Raw genomic sequence first — 20,565 nt, forward strand, 5'->3', positions numbered from 1 at the left:
ATCATTTCAGGATCCTTAAAACTTAGCACAAAGCTAAGTACATTTCATCAAAAAAGCTAGAAATTGTTTTCCCAGGCATGTGCACTTGTCCAACAGAAGACCCTAACCTTGAATTTATTTCAGAAGAGACTCTCAGCTGGTATGCAGCAACTCCTTAAAGGAGACCAGTACAAATGATTCCCACTCCCTTCGCCACAAGGTGAATCTCTGATCAAAGTGACAAATTGTGAAGCTAGAGTCTGTGAAGCTAGGGAACAAGTACACAAATAAATTTGTATAACTTTATTAAATTTTTAAAAATGTAAATGCTAACACATATGAATTATAATCTTAGCAATGAGCAGCAAAGGTTTAAAGTCTCAATCTTAAATTAACCGTAATATGGAACAGTGTGTGCTCAGTCATGTCCAGCTCTTTGCGACCCCATGGACAGTAGACGGGAAGGTTCCTCTGTCCATGGAATTCTCCAGGCAAGAATACTGGAATGGATTGCCATTTCCTACTACAGGGGAACTTCCCAACCCAGAGATTGAACTTGTGGCTCCTGAGTCCCCTGTACTGGCAGGAGGATTCTTTACCACTGAGCCACCTGGAAAGCCCCAACCATAATATACATTGGTATAATAAAAGACACAAATAGTTCTTTGTCGCCACAGTATACTGAGCTATGGAGGTTATTTTAAAGGACAGCGTCAAAAAATCAAATCTTCGAAGAAATTCATGATAGATATCTCTTACCTCATAAATGTTGGGGTGCCACATTTTGGTCAAGAATCTGAAGGTAGGTGGTGAATATGGGTAGTCAATAGGAAATTTAATATGCGCCTAAAAAGAAAAAAAAATGAAATGCTAATAAGTAAGACTATAGGTTACTTATCTGCCTAACAATTTACCCTAATAGACTCCAGTGAAACTGAATGTTTTTCTGCACCATAAACCCTGGAGATTAAAACATATATATGTGTCAGCCCCAATATATATTCATATATATTTTGTTAGCCCCAATGCATGTTAAATTGCCAATGCTCAACAGTTATATAATTTTTACCTGAATAAACATGAATGAAAAAGTTTAGTATGTGTGTCACATTAATGGCTGCATTTTATATTAATAACAATTAATACAACCTTATGGTATAATATAGAACAAAGATAATTTGTTTTACTTAATACCATTTAACTACCACCAAGGAGTAACAAATGCTATCATTTTGATAAGGCTCCTTCAGGAGTTTTTCATGCTCAAGTATGCTTATCTCTTTACAAAGCTTATTTTCAATTATTGTATTTATACTGTTTCTTTTCATCTGTATTATATCATAAACATTTTCCTTTGTATCTATGATTGTCAGTATTTGCAAAATGTTTTTTTCAAATGGATACATAAATGAACCATTAAAAAAAAATCTATTTCCTTATTTTGGAACATATTGGTGGTTTTGCACTCTTTTGCTATTGTAAGTAGTTACAGTGAATGTCCTCAGCAGAATCCCACATTTCAAATATGAATAAATCCAAACAAAGTCTCATCTAACCGTACCAGTAAAAGGGAATGAGGACAGGAATGAAAGGACAAGCTGAGAGCAAAGCTGAGGACAGCAGTGAAAATGGCAGTTATGATCCTCAAAAATTCTGTCTTCAATAAAAGCAATGAGAAAAATAGCAAAAATTGTAAGAACTTCTTAAAAATCTAGAAAATCACGTGAGGCTTGTAGCAATTCAGGGAGGATCTATTCAAGGAAAATAGTTGAACTGGTTTTTATAGTAAACTTTGTGGTATTTTAACTTGCTCTAGTTAAAAGATCTCCAGGAGATCGTCCCAACCCAGGGATCGAACCCAGGTCTCCTACATCACAGGCGGATTCTTTACCATCTGAGCCACCAGGGACTCAGCAGGTCAAACAGATTACTATTTTAATAGGAAAGGGTGGGATATGAAATGTCTGTATGGCTTTGAAAATCTCTGACCAACTTCTAACTAGAAGATCAGGCCAATGTATAAACCCATGAATATGCTTCAGCTATGCACATGCTCAGAAAAGTCACAAGAGGTCATTAGATGGCCTTCAACTAGCACCTCTGGTGAACCTGAGATCTGCAGGAGCAGGAAGTGAGAGCTAGGCTGAATTTGCAACTACCTAGCTGAGTGTTAAAGGCATGCCCTCAAATGCACACAGAGCTCCTCTAAAATGCCCAGGAGGTTTGTTGATTCCAGGAAAATAATTGCATTTCATTTAATAAGGTAACCTTCTGCCCAATCACTGGGTGACCACTCAGCTAACCAAGTGAAGACTTTACTGGCCACACACAACCAAGAACACAGACGTTTCAGAATTAGGTCAGAAAAGTCATTAAGTAAGGAAGCAACTACAACAAACAAGAACAACCAAATTCCTATTGCCACAATATATTATTTAAGCATCCAGTTTTCAACAATATATTACAAAACATGAAAAGAAAGTATGGCATATACAAAGGGTAAAAACAGCAACCAACAGAAACTGGAAGGTCAGATATTTAATTTATTAGAAAAAGACTTTAGATCAGCTGTATTAAATATATTCCAAAGATTAAAAGAAACCATGGCTAAATAAATAAGGAAATGTATATGGAAAATCTTTCAGCATATCAACATGAAGAAATTGTAAAAAATAAGCAAAAAAAAAAGCTTTGGAGGAAAAGAACCAAATATAAACCACAAAGCTGCAAAATACAGTAACTGGAAAAAAAAATACAGTAACTGAAATTTTAAAAATCTGCTAGACAGGCTGAACAGCAGATTTGATGAAACAGAAAAAAAGAATCAGTGAAACTGAAGAAAGCTCTGTTTAGATTAACTAGTCTGAGTTAAGAGAAATAGAAAGTAACTAACAGAGACCTATGGGACATCAGGTTATCAATATATACATATTAAGAGTCTCAGAAGAGGAAACAAAAGGGGCAAAAAGAGCATTTGATGAAATAATGGCCAAAAATTTGCCAAATTTGATTAAAATAATGACTCTAACAATCAAAAGCTCAACAAACTCCCAAGAGAAAAACTCAAAGAGATACACATCTATCTATCTATATATCATAATCAAACTGTTCACAACTAAAGAATGAATCTTGAAAGCAGCAAGAAAGAAACCATCCATCAAACAGACGCTGTCTCGCCAGAAAGCAGTGGAATAACATTCAAAGTACAAAGAACAAAATCTGTCAATTGAAAATTCTATATCCAGCAAAATTATTCCTCAAAACTCGAATAGGCAAATTAAAACATTCCTAGGTAAACAAAAACTGAGAACTAGCAGATGATGACTAGCAGACCTCACCTGCAAAAAATACTACAGGGAGTTTTTTAGGCTGAAAGGAAAGGACACTAACTACCATGTGAAACAAGATGAAGAAAGAGCACAAATAAATATATAGCACAAGTACAGGATAGATACAGAAGATGTAATAAATGTTCTTTTTGTTTATAACTTTTTCCTCCCAATTTAAAAAACAGGGCTTCCTTGGCGGCTCAGTGGTAAAGAATCTGCCTGCCAATGCAGGAGACATGAGTTTGATCCCTGATCTGAGAAGCATGATCAAATCACATGATCAAACACAGCATGAAGAAATTAAGTCCATATGCCACAACTATTGAGCCTGTGCTCTAGAGCCTGGGAGCTACAACTACTTAGCCCACTGGCCACAACTATTGAAAGCAATGTGCCCTAGAGCCTGTGCTCCACAACAAGAGAAGACCCTGCAGTGAAGACCCCGCACATAGCAACTAGAGAGTAGCCCCCACTCCCCACAACTAGAGAAAATCCCAGTGTGATTTGGATGTGAAGAGCCATCACAGCCAAAAATAAATAAATTAAATTTAAAAACTACATAGCATAATAATTATAAATCTACTAAAGAGCACAAAGCACACAAAGAAGTAATTCGTATACCAATAAATAATGGAACTGTATAGTTATATGATGTTGATTATAGAAATAACTCCACAAATTCAACACCCCTTCATGACTGAAAACACCCAACAAACTAGAAATACAAGGGAAATTCCTTGCTTTGACAAAGGACATCTAGTAAACAAAACTGCAACTAGTATTATACTTAATGGTTAAGGAATTTCAGAAATTATACAGGGATGTCCACTCTCATCACGTGTATTCAACACTGTATTGGAGATGCTAGCCAGGGCAACTAGCAAGCAAATGAAATAAAAGGTATCTTGGTTAGAAAGAAGTAAAGTTATTTCTATTTGTAAATTACATAATCCTGTATACAAAAAAATCAAAAGAATCCACTAAATATATTAGAACAGCAAATCAGTAAAGTTGCAAGATAAAATTTATAATATCAGCATCAATTATATTTCTATACAGCAGCCCTGAACAAAATCAAAACAAAATTAAGGAAATTCTATTTATAATGGCAACAAAAATAATAAATACTTAGGAATGAATTTAATAACAAGAAGTGCAAACTTGGGACTTCCCTGGCAGTCCAGTGATTAAGACTTCCCCCTCCAATGCAGGGGGTGTGGGTTCAATCCCTGGTGGAGGAGGGAAGATCCCATGTGCCTCATGGCCAAAAAACCAAAATATTTTATAACAAAAAACAAAAAACCCAGAATAAAGACTTTAAAAATGGTTCACATAAAAAAGAAAAAATCTTTAACAAAAACGTGTGCAAAACTCACTCTCTAAAAAGTACAAAACATTTTTAAAAGAAATTAAAGACTTAAGTAAATATTAAATATCCATGTTCACGTAGTTTCCCAGATGGCATAGTGATAAAGAATCTGCCTGCCAATGTAGGCGACCCAGGAGTCATGGATTTGATGCCTGCGTCGGGAAGTTCCCTTAGAGAAGAAAATGGCAACCCACTTCAGTATTCTTGCCTGGAAAATTCCATGGACAGAGGAGCCTGGAGGCCTACAGTCCATGGGGTCACAAAGGGTTGGAGACGCCTGAGCAAATACACACACACACACACATGTTCATGGACTGCAAGATTTAATATTCTTTTTTAATTTTTATTTTTACTTTATTTTACTTTACAATACTGTATTGGTTTTGCCATACACTGACATGAATCCGCCATGGTGTACATGAGTTCCCAATCCTGAATTAATATTCTTAAGATGGTAATCCTCCCCAAGTTGATCCACACATTCAACATCACTGTATGGAAATCTCTGCTACCTTCTTTTCAGTTCAGTTACTCAGTTTTGTCTGACTATTTGCAACCCCATGGACTGCAGCACAATAGGCTTCATGTCCATCACCAACTCCCAGAACTTGCTCAAACTCATGTCCAATGAGTCAGTGAGGCCATCCAATCATATCATCCTCTGTCATCCCTTCTTCTCCTGTCTTCAATCTTTCCCAGCATCAAAGTCTTTTCCAGTGAGTCAGTTCTTCACATCAGGTAGTCAAAGTATTGGAGTTTCAGCTTCAAAATCAGTCCTTCCAGTGAATATTCAGGGTTGATTTCCTTTAGGGATTGACTGGTTTCATCTCTTGCAGTCCAAGGGACTCTCAAGAGTCTTCTCCAACACCACAGTTCAAAAGCATCAATTCTTCGGCACTCAGCTTTCTTTGTAGTCCAACTCTCACATCCATACATGACTACTGGAAAAACCATAGCTTTGACTAGACGGACCTTTGTCAGCAAAGTAATGTCTCTGCTTTTTATATGCTATCTAGCTTGGTCATGGCACCCCACTCCAGTACTCTTGCCTGGAAATCCCATGGATGGAGGAGCCTGGTAGGCTGCAGTCCATGGGGTCACTAAGAGTTGGACACAACTGAGCAACTTCACTTTCACTTTTATGCAGTGGAGAAGGAAATGGCAACTCACTCCAGTGTTCTTGCCTGGAGAATCCCAGGGACAGGGGAGCCTGGTGGTCTGCCATCTATGGGGTCGCACAGAGTCGGACAAGACTGAAGCGACTTAGCAGCAGCAGCAGGTTGGTCATAGCCTCTCCTCCAAGGAGCAAGCACATCTTTTAATTTCATGGCTACAGTCACCATCTGCAGTGATGCTGGAGCCCAAGAAAATAAAGTCTGTCACTGTTTCCATTGTTTCCTCATCTGTTATCTATTTGCCATGAAGTGATGGAACTGGATGCCATGATCTTAGTTTTTTCAATGTTGAATTTTAAGTCAACTTTTTCACTACTTCCTTTACAGAAATGGCAAAATTGGTACTTGGGGGACCCAGAATAGCTAACACAATCTTGAAAAAGAAGAACAAAGTGAGACAACTCACACTACTCAATTCCAATATACTACACATCTATTGTGATCAAGACAGTTTGGTATTAACATAAGGACAATTCAATGGGGAAAAGGCCTTGTCAACAAATTATGCTGAGACAACTAGATATCCACATGCAAAGGAGTGAAGTTAAATCCTTTTAAATACACCGGAGGATTCCGCTTTTAACCAGGCCTGCCCTCAGGAGAAACTACTTAGAACCTAACTTGGAAGGATTATTGTCAAAGCATAATTAACCTAGGGGAAGAGAAATATAGAACTCCAACCCTAATATCTCACCTCAGGGGCAAAGAAAAATTGAGAAACTCTTTTGAAAAGTTCACAGTCTAGAGGCAAAGCCTCGCTAAAAGGCTGAAACCTAATCACAGAAGTACACAACTCTTCCTTCCCCTCACACCCCACCACTATATTACTGAGATACTTATAGCATATTCCTTTAACAGAGTATATCACAGCTAAGTAACAAGAAAAAAATTACAAGACAGAACAAAAGGATATATCACACAAGAAACAGAGCAAATTATCACAACCAGATATGACAGGGATGTAGGCATTATCAGAATTTAAAACAACTATGATTAATATTCTAAGGATTCCAATGGACAAAGTAGACAGTATGCAAAAACAGATAGGCAACATAAGCAGAGAGATGGAAATCCTAAGAAAGAACCAAAGTCAAATGCTAGAGATAAAAACACTGAAGAATGCCTTGATGGGCTGCTTTCTAACACTGGACATGGTTTGAGGGAAAAAACCCTCTGAACTACAGGATATTATGCATAGAATCCCTGAAAACAAAAGCAAAGAGAACAAAGAATTGGGGTAGGATGGACCAGAACAGACTATCCAAGGACTGTGGGAAATGCAAAAAGTGTAAGATACATGTAATAGGAACACCAGAAGGAATGAAAGCCATCATTAGGAAAATGAAAATACAACCAACCTACAGAATGGAGGTAAATTCTTGCAAATCTGATAAAGGACACATACCCAGAAAACATAAAGAATGCTTATAACTCAGTAATAAAGAGAAATAACTCAATTTAAAAATGGGCACAGTATCTGAACAGACATTTCTCCAAAGAATATAAACAAATGGCTAATATGCATATGAAGAGATACTCAGCATCATTAGCCATCAGGGAAGTGCATTCTAAAAGCAGAATGAGATATCATTTGACATATACCTACTGGCTATAGTTAAAGAGAGCGATAATAAAAAAAAAAAATGTTGTAGGATGTCATGAAATTAGAATGCTTTATACATTGCTGAAGGGGATACTAAATGGTAGTCACTTTGAAAAACCGTCTAGCAGTTCCTTGAAAGAATAAACTTGTGCCAGACCAAGTCCGCTACCAGGTATGACCAAGAGAAATGAACTACATAAGAACTTGTACAGAAATGTACATAGCAGCATAACAGACAAAATGTAGAACAACCCCAAATGTCCATTACCTGAGGAATGAATGTACAAAAGGCATTATATATCCATACACTAGAATATTATATGACAATTAAAAGGAATGACGTACAGGAGTTCCCTGGTGGTCCAGTTGTTAGGACTGAGCTTCCCTGTAGGGGAAAAGAGGAATGAAGTACTGACACATACTACAATGTAGATGAACCACAAAAACATTAGCTATGTGAAGTAAGACAGTCACAAAAGACCACATATTTATGAAAATGAGAGATTAGCGGTTCTTGCCTGGAGAATCCCAGGGATGGCGGAGCCTGGTGGGCTGCTGTCTATGGGTTCGCACAGTCGGAGATGACTGAAGCGACTGAGCAGCAGCAGCAGGGTAAATTGGGAGGAAACAGACGCATGAACTTTTGGGATGAGGAAAATGCTCTAAAACTGTTTATGGTTATGGTTGCAAAATTTAATGAATACACTAGAAACAGATGAATTGTGTACTTTAAATGGGTGAACAGTATATGTACATTAAAATCACAAAAAAAAGCTGCTTATTTTTAAAAAAGGGGCAGGTGTGGGGAGGGTTTCCTGGTGGTCCAGTGGTTTAAGAATCTGCCATTATTTGTAACGCAGGGGACACCGGTTCAATCCCCAGTCCAGGCAGATCCCACATGCTGCAGGGCAAGTAAGCCCATGCTGTGCTGTGCTGTGCTGTGCTCAGTTGTATCCAACTCTTTGTGACCCCATGGACTGCAGCCCGCCAGGATCCTCTGTCCACGGGATTCTCCTGGGAAGAATACTGAAGTGGGTTGCCATTTCCTTCTCCAGGCCATCTTCCTGACCCAGGGATTGAACCCATGACTCCCACACTGGCAGGCAGATTCTTTACCATTAGCGCCACCTGGGAAGCCCCAAATAAGACTGTGTGCCACAACTACTAGAGCCCGTGCTCTGCAATGAGAGAAGCCACTGCCACAAGAAGTCTGTGCACCTCAATTAGAGAATAGTCCCTGCTCGCCGAAAGTTGAGAAAGCCCAGCATAGCCAAAAATAAACCTGGAGTCCAAATGCAGTCACACCCTAATAGCAACAAGAATACTCAGTTCCTCACATCTGTTTCAAAATACCATTTTCTAATAAAAAGAATCAAGGCTGTTTGGAGGAATACTTGATACTGGATCTGGGGGAGTGAAATACAGCATAAGCATGGAGCATCTTACAGTGCCTGAAAGTAAGGAAATGTTACAATGGGAGCATGCCAAAAACAAAAAGCAAAAACACACACACACCATAGAAGCCAACCTGAAAGAGCCCCTACTGGCCAAATGTAAAGCAATTTATAGGACTGGGTGATAAACCAAGATAAAGAATAAATATAAATTTATACTGGTATAAATTATTGAGTGAAAAAATATTACGGAAGGGACAAATCTTTCTTACAGCAGCACTCCAGATAATATACATAGGTATATCCCATTAAGGAGGTGGAGTTTAGTTCCCCTCCCCCTGGAGTGTGGGCTGGGCTGAATGACTCACTTCCTAGGAATAGAGTAGGGGCAAGGAAGAAATACTAACTTTACAGTAGAGAAACCTGGCAGACAACACCTTAATCAAGTGAATAAAATTAACATCACTGGTGTCAAGTCATTGACATCATGACCTCCTGATAAGATGTGATGAGAAATGCAGCCCATCTTGGTGATGCTCTTACCCCAAAACCCATAACCCTTCTAATCATGAGAAAAACATTAAACAAACCCAAATAGAGGGACATCCTACAAAATATCTGACCAGTTCTTTTCAAAACTGTCATGAAAAACAACGAAAGATGGAGAAATCATCAAATATTGGAGGAAACTATAAAGAAGACATGACAACTAAATGCAATACAGTATTCTGAAGTGTATCCAGGAATAATAAAAGGCAATTATGGGTGGTAGGGTAGAACTGAGCCTGACTGCTAATGGATATGAGATTTCTTTTGGAGTTGATGAAATTAACTGGAGTTAGATGGTGATGATGGCTGCATGACCTTGTGAATTTTTAAAAATCCAATAAACTGCATACTTTGAAAGCCTACAATGTACTGGTCCTATGGCTAGGTGTTGCCTTAAGTAATGCCCTGAGTGGATTAGAGCAGAGGAAAGAGCAAGAAGGTACCGGTGCACAGAATAAGATGCTTGGTGGATTAACTACAGGAGACTGGATGAAGACAGGCTGAGGCCGTGTTTAGGGGTTTTAGGGGAAAGCTGTACATGCATGCTCAGTAACTCAGTCATATCCAACTCTATGCGACCCTAAGGGCATAGTCTGCCAGGCTTCTCTGTCCATCGAATTTTCCAGGCAAGAATACTGCAGTTGGTTACCATACATACAGACAGAAAAGGCCAGATGTGTATTCTAGAAAAATGACTCTAGGACAGTACTGTAAAAGATGAATTGAATGGGATTAAAAAAACAGACCTAAGTTAGAAGTGGTTTCTTTTCTTTTTCATTTTATCTGTTTCATCTTCCGGATCTGTATATACTTTAGAAAGCTTTAGTATTTATTACATAGTTATATGGGCTTCCCTGGTGACTCAGACAGTAAAGAATCCACCTGCAATGTGGGAGATGTCGGTTCAATCCCCGGGTTGGAAAGATCCCCTGCAGGAAGGCATGTCCACCCACTCCAGTATTCCTGCCTGGAGAATCCCCAAGGACAGAAGAGCCTGGCAGGCTGTAGTCCATGGGGTCACAAGGAGTCAGACACGACTGAGCAACTAAGTGCACACAGCACACACTCAGTTATATAATGCATGTTTGAATAAAACAGGATTATAAAAATTTCCATAAAAGATTGGAACTCTGGTGCTTGAAAATGTAGCCTCATCATATTTCTATGAGAAATTAGATTATCCTTTCTAAAAATTATAGAATTTAGTACCATTAGTCAAAATCTTGAGGTCTCCCAAAATGTTTTCCCAGACTACTACTATATTAAAAGAAATTCTTCCAGAGTAATTAAGTATGGCAGTATGAAAATTTATAAAGAATGTATTAAATTCACCAATGCAACAGCATGAAAGAATAGTAAAGAACATCCATTCAAGAAGCTAGAGCACCTGGGTTTGAATCCTGGCTCTCCCACTTATTAGGTGTTTTTCGAAATAAGTTATTTGTGTCTCCAATTTCCTCATCAGTAAAATAAAGTTTATAGTCCTTATTAAATGGCTTGGTACGAGGAGTGAGTAAATGCTTGTAAAATGCATTAGAACAGTGCTTAACATATAATAGGGCTTCCCTTTTATGGCTCAGCTGGTAAAGAATCCACCTGCAATGCGGGAGACCAGGGTTCGAACCCTAGGTTGGGAAGATCCCCTGGAGAAGGGAAAGGCTACTCACTCCAGTATTCTAGCCTGGAAAATTCCCTGGACTATATAGTCCTTTTCACAGCTATTTGTAAGGCCTCCTCAGACAGCCATTCTGCTCTTTTGCATTTCTTTTCCATGGGGATGGTCTTGATCCCTGTCCCCTGTACAATGTCGTGAACCTCCGTCCATAGTTCATCAGACGCTCTATCAGATCTAGTCCCTTAAATCTACTTCTCACTTCCACTGTGTAGTCATAAGGGATTTGATTTAGGTCATACTTCAAATAGGAAAAGGAGTACGTCTAGGCTGTATATTGTCACCCTGTTTATTTAACTTATATGCAGAGTACATCATGAGACATGCTGGGCTGGAAGAAGCACAAGCTATACAGATGACACCACCTTGCGGCAGAAAGTGAAGAGGAACTAAAGAGCCTCTTGATGAAAATGAAAGAGGAGAGTGAAAAAGTTGGCTTAAAGCTCAACATTCAGAAAACTAAGATCATGGCATCTGGTCCCATCACTTCATGGGAAATAGATGGGGAAACAGTGTCAGACTTTGTTTTTGGGCTCCAAAATCACTGCAGATGGTGACTGCAGCCATGAAATTAAAAGACACTTACTTCTTGGAAGGAAAGTTATGACCCACCTAGATAGCATATTCAAAAGCAGAGACATTACTTTGACAACAAAAGTCCATCTAGTCAAGGCTATGGTTTTTCCAGTGGTCATGTACGGATGTGAGAGTTGGACTGTGAAGAAAGCTGAGCGCCGAAGAATTGATGCTTTTGAACTGTGGTGCTGGAGAAGACTCTTCAAAGTCCCTTGGACTGCAAGGAAGTCCAACCAGTCCATCCTAAAGGAGATCAGTCCTGGGTGTTCATTGGAAGGACTGAGGTTGAAGCTGAAACTCCAATACTTTGGCCACCTCATGTGAAGAGTTGACTCATTGGAAAAGACTCTGATGCTGGGAGGGACAGGGGGCAGGAGGAGAAAGGGATGACAGAGGATGAGATGGCTGGATGGCATCACTGACTTGATGGACATGAGTTTAGGTAAACTCTGGGAGTTGGTGATGGACAGGGATGCCTGGCGTGCTGCAATTCATGGGGTTGCAAAGAGTCAGACATGACTGAGCGACTGAACTGAATTGAACTGATATAGTCCTTGCGGTCTGGAGAAGGCAATGGCACCCCACTCCAGTACCCTTGCCTGGAAAATCCCATGGATGGAGGAGCCTGATAGGCTGCAGTCCATGGGGTCGCGAAGAGTCGGACACGACTGAGCGACTTCACTTTCACTTTTCACTTTCATGCATTGGAGAAGGAAATGGCAACCCACTCCAGTGTTCTTGCCTGGAGAATCCCAGGGACGGGGGAGCCTGGTGGGCTGCCGTCTATGGGGCTGCACAGAGTCGGACACGACTGAAGTGACTTAGCAGCAGCAGCAGTCCTTGCGGTCACAATGAGTCTGACACGACTAAGTGACTTTCACTTTCACTAACATATAATAAGAGATATGTAAGGGTTTTGTTTGCAAATTAAACTGTGAAGGGTTATGTTATGAAATCTTTTTTTTATAAAAAGTGTCTTTAAAAGACTACTCATTTTCACTTTATTTTATCTCTTTTACTTACTTGCCTTTTGATTCTAACACTACCAGCTTTAGAAAAGTCAACTGGAGAGATGCTTCCCAACCTGAATTTTATGGAACCAGTTTCTTAGAGCTTCACCAATCCTGATTACTTTTTACTTAAATATAATTAACAAACATCAATTACTTAATATTTTAATTGGGTTTCTTTATTTCCTCTACACATCAACTAATATTTTGAATTATTTCTTTTGAGCATTCATCCGTAAACAATCTCTACCTTGAACACTAGTTTTCTCTGCAAAAATTTTAAAGTAGCATCTCCAGGCTAAAGTCAAGTTTAAACTACTATTGGTTGATTTTTAAAAGTATTTAAAAGTTTCATGCTGGAGAGTTCACTGGCAGTCCAGTGGTTAAGACTTGGTGTTTTCACTGCTGTGGCCTGGGTTCAATCCCTGGTCAGGGAGTTAAGATCATGGAAGTTAAGATCACGGTGCAGCCAAAAGGAAATATTAAGCCTAAATTATGCTTACATTACGACTGAAAAAGGTTAACACTGGGTGGTGTACCCCCACATAGCTATCTAAAGTTCTTATAAGAACTCTTTCAATGAAATTTACAATCCTAAAGAGTTTAAGTGAAGTTAAAAATCAAGGGGACTAGTCTGCTATAGTGCTTCCCTGAGATTATACACATTTTTATACTTTCTTCCATTATGGTTTGTCACAGGATACTGAATATAGCTCCTTGTGCTTTATACAGTAGGACTCTGTTTTTATCCATTCTATGTATAATTAGAATCGGTTTTAAATTGCTAAATAATACCTGACAGTTCTACAGGCATGCAATAAGAACCAACTTTAAGCCCTTTTAAACAACTTTCATCAGTGAGTATGTTTTTGCAAGCCAACCTATCAGTAACAGTCCCTTGCTTCTGAAAGCCAGCCAACTGGGAACACACTCCTGTCAACAAACACACTTCTGAATACCAATCAGTAATGCTCTCAGCCAAGTACCCATGCTTCCACAGCTAATGCCAACTGCACAACAACTATGAAAAATCCACTAATCTCTAAACTTCACACTTTTCAAATGCCCTATAATAAGATTAGCCATTTGTTCTACATGGAGAGATTATGACTGACTAGCAAAGGTCTCTTTACTTAAATAAGCAATAAACTGAGCATTGTGGTTTTGGGTTTAAATACTAAGGTCTGTTATACCTTTAACAAATTAATTCATGAAGTACAGTTTTAAATTTCATATATAACTATATCAAGAGATACAAGAAATAAATGTGAAAAATCACACCTACAATTGTTTTACAAGTAAGTTAAACTCTATCTTTGTAGGCAACTCCTCGTATTTTTCTTGGCTAACTTGCAAACTCATAAAGTCAAGTATCTCCAAAATATTTTCTGTACCATTACAATATATGCCTTCTCTAAAATGGTCACGCTACTCCTAACTCTGTCCTTAACGAAATCACTGAACTCACTAATCTATGATTAGCTATTCACACATTGAGCATTTATGTTAATATTTTCATTTAGTCAATCATTCAATACATCACTGTTGAAAATCAATCATGCTGTCAGATACCAATATGGGAGGTAAGAAACAAAGGTATTTATTATAATAACTTATTTAGGGGCTTCCCTGATGGTCCAGGGGTTAAGACTCCTGCAGGGGGCATGAGCTCCACCCCTGATTGGGGACCTAAGATCCTGCATGCCATGGGGCTACACATGCCACACAACATAGCCAATAATAACAACAAAAAACAACTATTTGCTTATATCCCTACCCTAGAATGGCTGTGAACTAAAAACACAGACACACAAATAAATGATCACTATTTAAGTGTCTTAAGAGAGATATTTTGGCTGTGGTTCCCCAACCAGGGATCAAACTCACACTCCTGCATTGGAAGCAGAGTTTTACCCTGGGGACCACCAGGGAAGTTCTATTTTTAAAAAATATTATTTATTTATTTTTGGTTGCACTGGGTCTTTGTTGCTGGATGCCAGCTTTCTCTAGTTGCTGTGAGCAAGGGCTACTCCCTGATTGTGGTGCGTGGGCTTCTCACTGTGGTGGATTCTCTTGCTGCAGAGCACAGGCTCAGTAGTTGTGATGCACGGGCTTACCCGCTCTGCAGTACGTGGAATTGTCCCAGACCACGGATCAAACACAAGTCCCCCACATTGGCCGGCAGATTTTAAACCACTGGTCCACAAGGGAAGTCCTCAAGGACTTTCAAGGCATCTAGAAATATAATCAATGAGATCTAGTAATTGATTTGATTCTGGGATTGAAAGAAAGGGAAAAACAGGATGAGGATGACTCTTTTGATGTTGTCTGGATTGAGGAAATGGGTGAACAATGAGAGCTGGAACTGCTAATAAATAATCATTACAAAGTATGTACTAAATGGCTGTCAGTGAACTAAATGTTTCATATGTATCATTTCATTACTCAGTTGTAAAAATCAAAAGGTGAGATGTACATACACCCACAAACACAGATGACTTTTAACTGAGTAATATATTATTTCCAGTCCACATTTCTGACTACCAAGAAGCATCTCTCCATGTTTATCATTTTGTTTCACGATCTATTTCCTGTTGTTGTTATTCAGCCGCTAAGTTGTGTCCGACTCTCTGTGACCCCATGGACTGTAACATGCCAGGCTTCCCTGTCCTTTACTACCTCCCAGAGTTTGCTCAAACTCAGGTCCACTGAGTCAGTGATGCCATCCAACCTTCTTATCCCATTGCCCCGTTCTTCTTCTGCCCTCAATCTTTCCCAGCATTAGGACTTATCCAATGAGTAGGCTCTTCACATCTATTTTCTGGGCTTCACCAATTCCATTGTCTCCTCATGCTCTCTCTTTTCTGCCCATTCTTTATCACACTCCTTAGCTCCTCTTGTCTCCTTTTTAATTTGATGTGCTCTCATATAACTTTTCCCAGATTCTTTATTCACCCCAAATGTGACACATCACAAAAACCAAAAACTTCTGGACAAAGAAAAAGAAACCCTACAATGCACAACACCAAAAAACAATTTAGATAACATTACTATATGAAGTATACATCTGCTTGGGACAAAATTTTGCTAACTCCAATGTGCAACATTAATTTTGTTACCCCCTATTTCTATACAGAGAGAATTTTAGCTATAACATAACAAAAAACAAATGTGAAGAGTGAAACATATTCTAATTATTCCTGTTACCTTGTTATTACCATACTATTAAATAGCGAGGAAAAAGTTTCCAGTTCTAAACATAACTATATTTGGTAGTAAGTCAGTTGACTGCAAATGCAGAGCTGCTGCTGCTTTTGGATTAGTGCCTGCAGATAGTGTGAAATGAGGACACTCCCACTGCTGAGTTTTTCTGCTATGTCATCAGCTCACATCTGCTGTAAGATATGTTTCCAACATGACACCACAAGAAATCAAAACATATTTTCTTATTAACTTGCTGAAAGTTTCAAAAATCTGTCAATTACCAGTACAAACTTAAATTGTCCATTAATAGTATATGAAAAACATATACCCAGTAATGCTATTAATATATGCCACAGACTTTTAAAATCAAGAAATTATGTCTTTATTTGTTGTTTAAGTTGCTAAGTCATGTCCAATTCTTTGTGACCCCATGGACTGCAGCCCACCAGGGTCCTTGTCCATTGGATCTCCCAGGCAAGAAAACTAGAGTGGGTTGCCATTCTCTCTCCAGAGGATGTTCTCAATTCAGGGATTGAACTGAATCCACACTTCCTGCATTGGTAGGCAGATTCTTTACTGGTGAGCCACAATGGAAGCCCCTTTACTGATTATAAATCTCAATATAAAAAGTGAATTTACAATTACTATAATACTTAATGTAATTATTCTAAAGTTAAGATAAAATAATAAACAGCAGTAAACCCATGATGCTCTTACTGGACTCTTTTTTGGGGGTTGCACTGTGTGGCATGTGGGACCCTAGTTCCTGGACCAGGGATCAAACCTGTGCCCTGCAGTGGAAGCATACAGTCCTAACTTCTGGACTGCCAGGAGGTTTCCTGGACTCTTAAAAGTAAACCTCTGACAGTTAAGGAGAAGTAACTCTCAGTATTAATGCTGATAGTCTTATTTTAACAGAATAATATAAAAATGTTCCTCTATGCTTAGAAAGTAAAGCCTTATTATTCCCAAAACACACTACTAGATTGTAAGACTGGGACTTCCCTAGCAATCCAGTGGTTAAGACTCTGCACTTCCAATGCAGAGGACTCAGGTTCAATCTCTGGTCAGAGAACTAAGATCCCATGCCTTGCAGCAAGGCCAAAAAACTTAAAAAAAAAAAAAAAAAGGGCAACGAATTCAAAGAGGAAAGTTAAGAAAATAATTCTGTTTACAACCATATCAGCAAGAATAAAATATTTAGGCATATGGAATTCTCTGGTGGTTCAGTGGTTAGGACTTGACACTTCCACCGCAAGAGGCACTATTTATTTGACTCTTGGTCAGGAAACTAAGATCTCATCTGCCGCATGGCGCAGCCAAAACAAAAAGAAAGGAAGAAATGAAATAAATACTTTTTTTTTTAATTCACTGCTGAGCCACCATGGAAGCCCCCTTATTGATAGAGGATGCTCTATCCTTACAGGTATCTCTATAATAAAGTATTTACATATATTATACATATATATACACACACACATATATATAAAGAATAAAATACTTAGGCATAAACTTAACCAAAGGTGAAAGATTTTCACACTGATAACTACAAAACATGACTCAAAGAAATTGAAGATGACACAAACAAATGACCTGACAACCCATGTTCATGGGTTCGAAGACTTAATGTTGTTAATATATTCAATACTACCCAAAGTGATCTACAGATTCAATGCAATCCTTAGCAAAATCCCAACTATAACTTTTGGGGAAATAGAAAAATTCATTCTAAAAGTCAAACGGGATCTCAATGGACTCCGAATAGCCAAAATCATCTTTTCCAAGAACAAAGTTTGGAGGTCTGATACTTCCTGATATCAAAACTTAATAAAAAGCTACAGTAATCAAACAACATGACAAAGGCATAAAGCAAAGACACTAATGGAATATAATTCTAGAAAGCCCAGAAATAAACCCTCACATATGTAATCAAATAATTTTTGACAAGACTGCCAAGACAGTCAATGGGGAAGGTACAGTCTTTTCAACAAATGATAGAAAAACTGGACATACACATAGAAAAGAATGAAACTGACCCTTACCTTACACCATATACAAATATTAACTCAAAATGGATCAAAGACCTAAATATAACACCTAAATTTATAAAAGAAGAAAACAGGAAAAGCTTCATGACACTGGCTTTGGTAATGATTTCTACATGGTGACATGTAGGTGACAAGAGAAGTATAGTAACAGAAGGAAAAAAATATAAACTGGGCTACATCAAAATTTAAAATATTTATCCATCAAATGACACTATCAACAGAGTGAAAAGGCAATCCACAGAATAGGAGAAATTATCTTCAAATCATACATCGGACAAGGAATTAATATCCAGAATATATAGTGAACTACATACAACAATAGGATTAAAAATCAGACAAAAGACAAGTAGATATTTCTCCAAAGAATATTTACAAATGGCCAATACACATGAACAGATGCTCAAGAGCAACACTCATTAAGGAAATGTAATAACTAAACCACAAAATCACAATGAGATACCACTTTATAACCATTAGGATGGCCAAATCAAGACAAATCAACAAAATAAATGTTGGTAAGGATGTGGAGAACCGGAAAACACTTCCCATACAATGCTGGTAGGAATGTAAAATGGTGTGACCACTATGGAAAACAGTATTATGGTACCTCAAAATATTAAAAATATAATTACCATATGAGTCAACAATTTCACTTCTAGGTATATATCCAAAAGAATCAAAAAAGAAAGTCTCAAGCAGATATTTGCACTCCTACATTCACAGCTGCTTATGTGTAATAGCCAAATGGTAAAAGCAACCCAAGTATTCATCAATGAACAAATGGATAAACAAAATGTGGTACATACATAGAATGAAATATTTCTTTAGTTTCTAAAAGGAAGAAAATTCTAACACATGTATGAACATGGAGAACCCTTAAAGATATTATGCTCAGTTAAAGTGAAGTCGCTCAATCGTGTCTAACTCTTTGCAACCCCATGGACTATATAGCCTGCCAGGCTCCTCCATCCATGGGATTTTTCAGGCAAGAATACCGGAATGGGTTGCCATTTCCTTCTCCAGGGGATCTTCCCAACCCAGGGATCAAACCCGGGTCTCCGGCATTGCAGGCAGACTCTTTACTGTCTGAGCCAGCAGGGAATCCCAAGTAGGGCCAGTCACAGAAGGACATGTACTATATGACTCTACTTACATAAGTTCCCTAGAATAGTTAACAATTCAGGGACAGAAAGCAGAATGGTGGTTGCCAGGAGCTAGAAAGATGGGTGGGGGTGAAGAGTTATTATTTTATTTCATGGTTCAGTTTAAGACGGTCACATTCTGGAGACAGATGTTGGTGATGGTTATTCAACAACATGAACGCACTTACAATGCCACTTAACTGTAAATTTAAATATATGTTATCACACACACACACAGAGTATCTTCATGACACTGGAGAAGATAAAAGTTCTCAAATAAGACACAAAAAGCACTAATCACAAAAGAAAATACTGTTAAATTTCACTCCATTAAAACTAAGAACTTCTGGTTCATCAAAAGACATCAAGACTGAACAAGCACAAGCAGAAGAAAATTTACAATACATATATCCAACAAATGATTTGTATCCAAATTAAATAACTCCTGCAAATTAATAAGAAAAAGGAAAAAGAATAAAAATGGGCAAAAGACTTAAACAGGCACACCATAAAAGAGAATATCCAAATGCCAAGGATAAAATAAAAAAAGATATTCAACCCTATTAGTCATTAGAGAAATGCAAGCTTAAAACACAATACCTCAAAATGAAAGAGACTGGCAAGGCAATGATGCAGTACAGTAACTCTCACACAGTGCTTGTGTGAATATATACCAATTTAGAAAGCTGTTGGTAACTAAACAGCAATAAAAGCATTTGGAAATATGGGGGCAAATGCCAGCAGATAAAGTTGAGAAGATTCAAAGTAGCTTTCTTTGGGGAGAAGTGTTCAGGGATAGGAAATGGACAGTGCAGCTCTTGTAGGATTATCAGCCTTCACACTACTTACATGTATTAATTTGACAACTTAAAAAAAATAGATTTAACTGTTATTACCAATCATGTAGCATTCTGGCCTCTCACAGAGTTCCTACTATATAACTATGTGTTACAGGTTATCCATGAATGATTTGTTACGGCTAACTTAAGAATGATGGAACTCTTGGCAGGCAGGATAAGACATCCTGGGTTCCTGATCTGAACACATGACCTCAACGCTAAAAACAAAACAAAACAACAACAAAAAAATACTTTCAGTCACAAGAAAAGGCATTCTACTGCTAAGGGGATTTTTCCTCTCAGCTCTCTCTGCCTTTATTAATAAGGTATCTTTTAGCACCTCATATATTTAAATATGTGAACAATGGCAAATAAAATTACTAACCAGTTTTGATCCTGAACTAGGTGAGCATACCTAAGACAAGTAAAAATTGATTATACATAAATAATCCTAAAATGGTACTGTAAGACAAATAATAAAGATCAGTTATAGGGAATTCCCTGGCGGTGCAGTGGTTGGGATTCAGCATTCTCACTAGCAAGGCCAGGGTTCAATCCTTTGTTGGAGGAATGAAGATTCCAAGCTACAAGACCACAAAGATTGATTATATATTCTTTCTAAAATTTTCATGAAAAACTTTAATTCCATCATGACACCAAAAGTTAAAAACCCTGA

At 38.1% G+C, this 20,565-nt stretch overlaps 1 protein-coding gene across 1 annotated transcript in view; it reads right to left on the reverse strand.

The window, feature by feature from the left end:
* Positions 1-20,565, reverse strand: part of LOC120860330 (ubiquitin-conjugating enzyme E2 R2) — a 101,573-nt gene that overhangs the window by 24,994 nt on the left and 56,014 nt on the right. Inside the window, exon 2 of the mRNA XM_040236129.1 lies at positions 739-825. Coding sequence (XP_040092063.1) covers positions 739-825 — 87 coding nt within the window. The remainder of the gene's footprint in view (positions 1-738; positions 826-20,565) is intronic.

The sequence above is a fragment of the Oryx dammah genome, unplaced genomic scaffold (assembly GCF_014754425.2).
Source record: "Oryx dammah isolate SB20612 unplaced genomic scaffold, SCBI_Odam_1.1 HiC_scaffold_11056, whole genome shotgun sequence".
NCBI lineage: Eukaryota > Metazoa > Chordata > Mammalia > Artiodactyla > Bovidae > Oryx > Oryx dammah.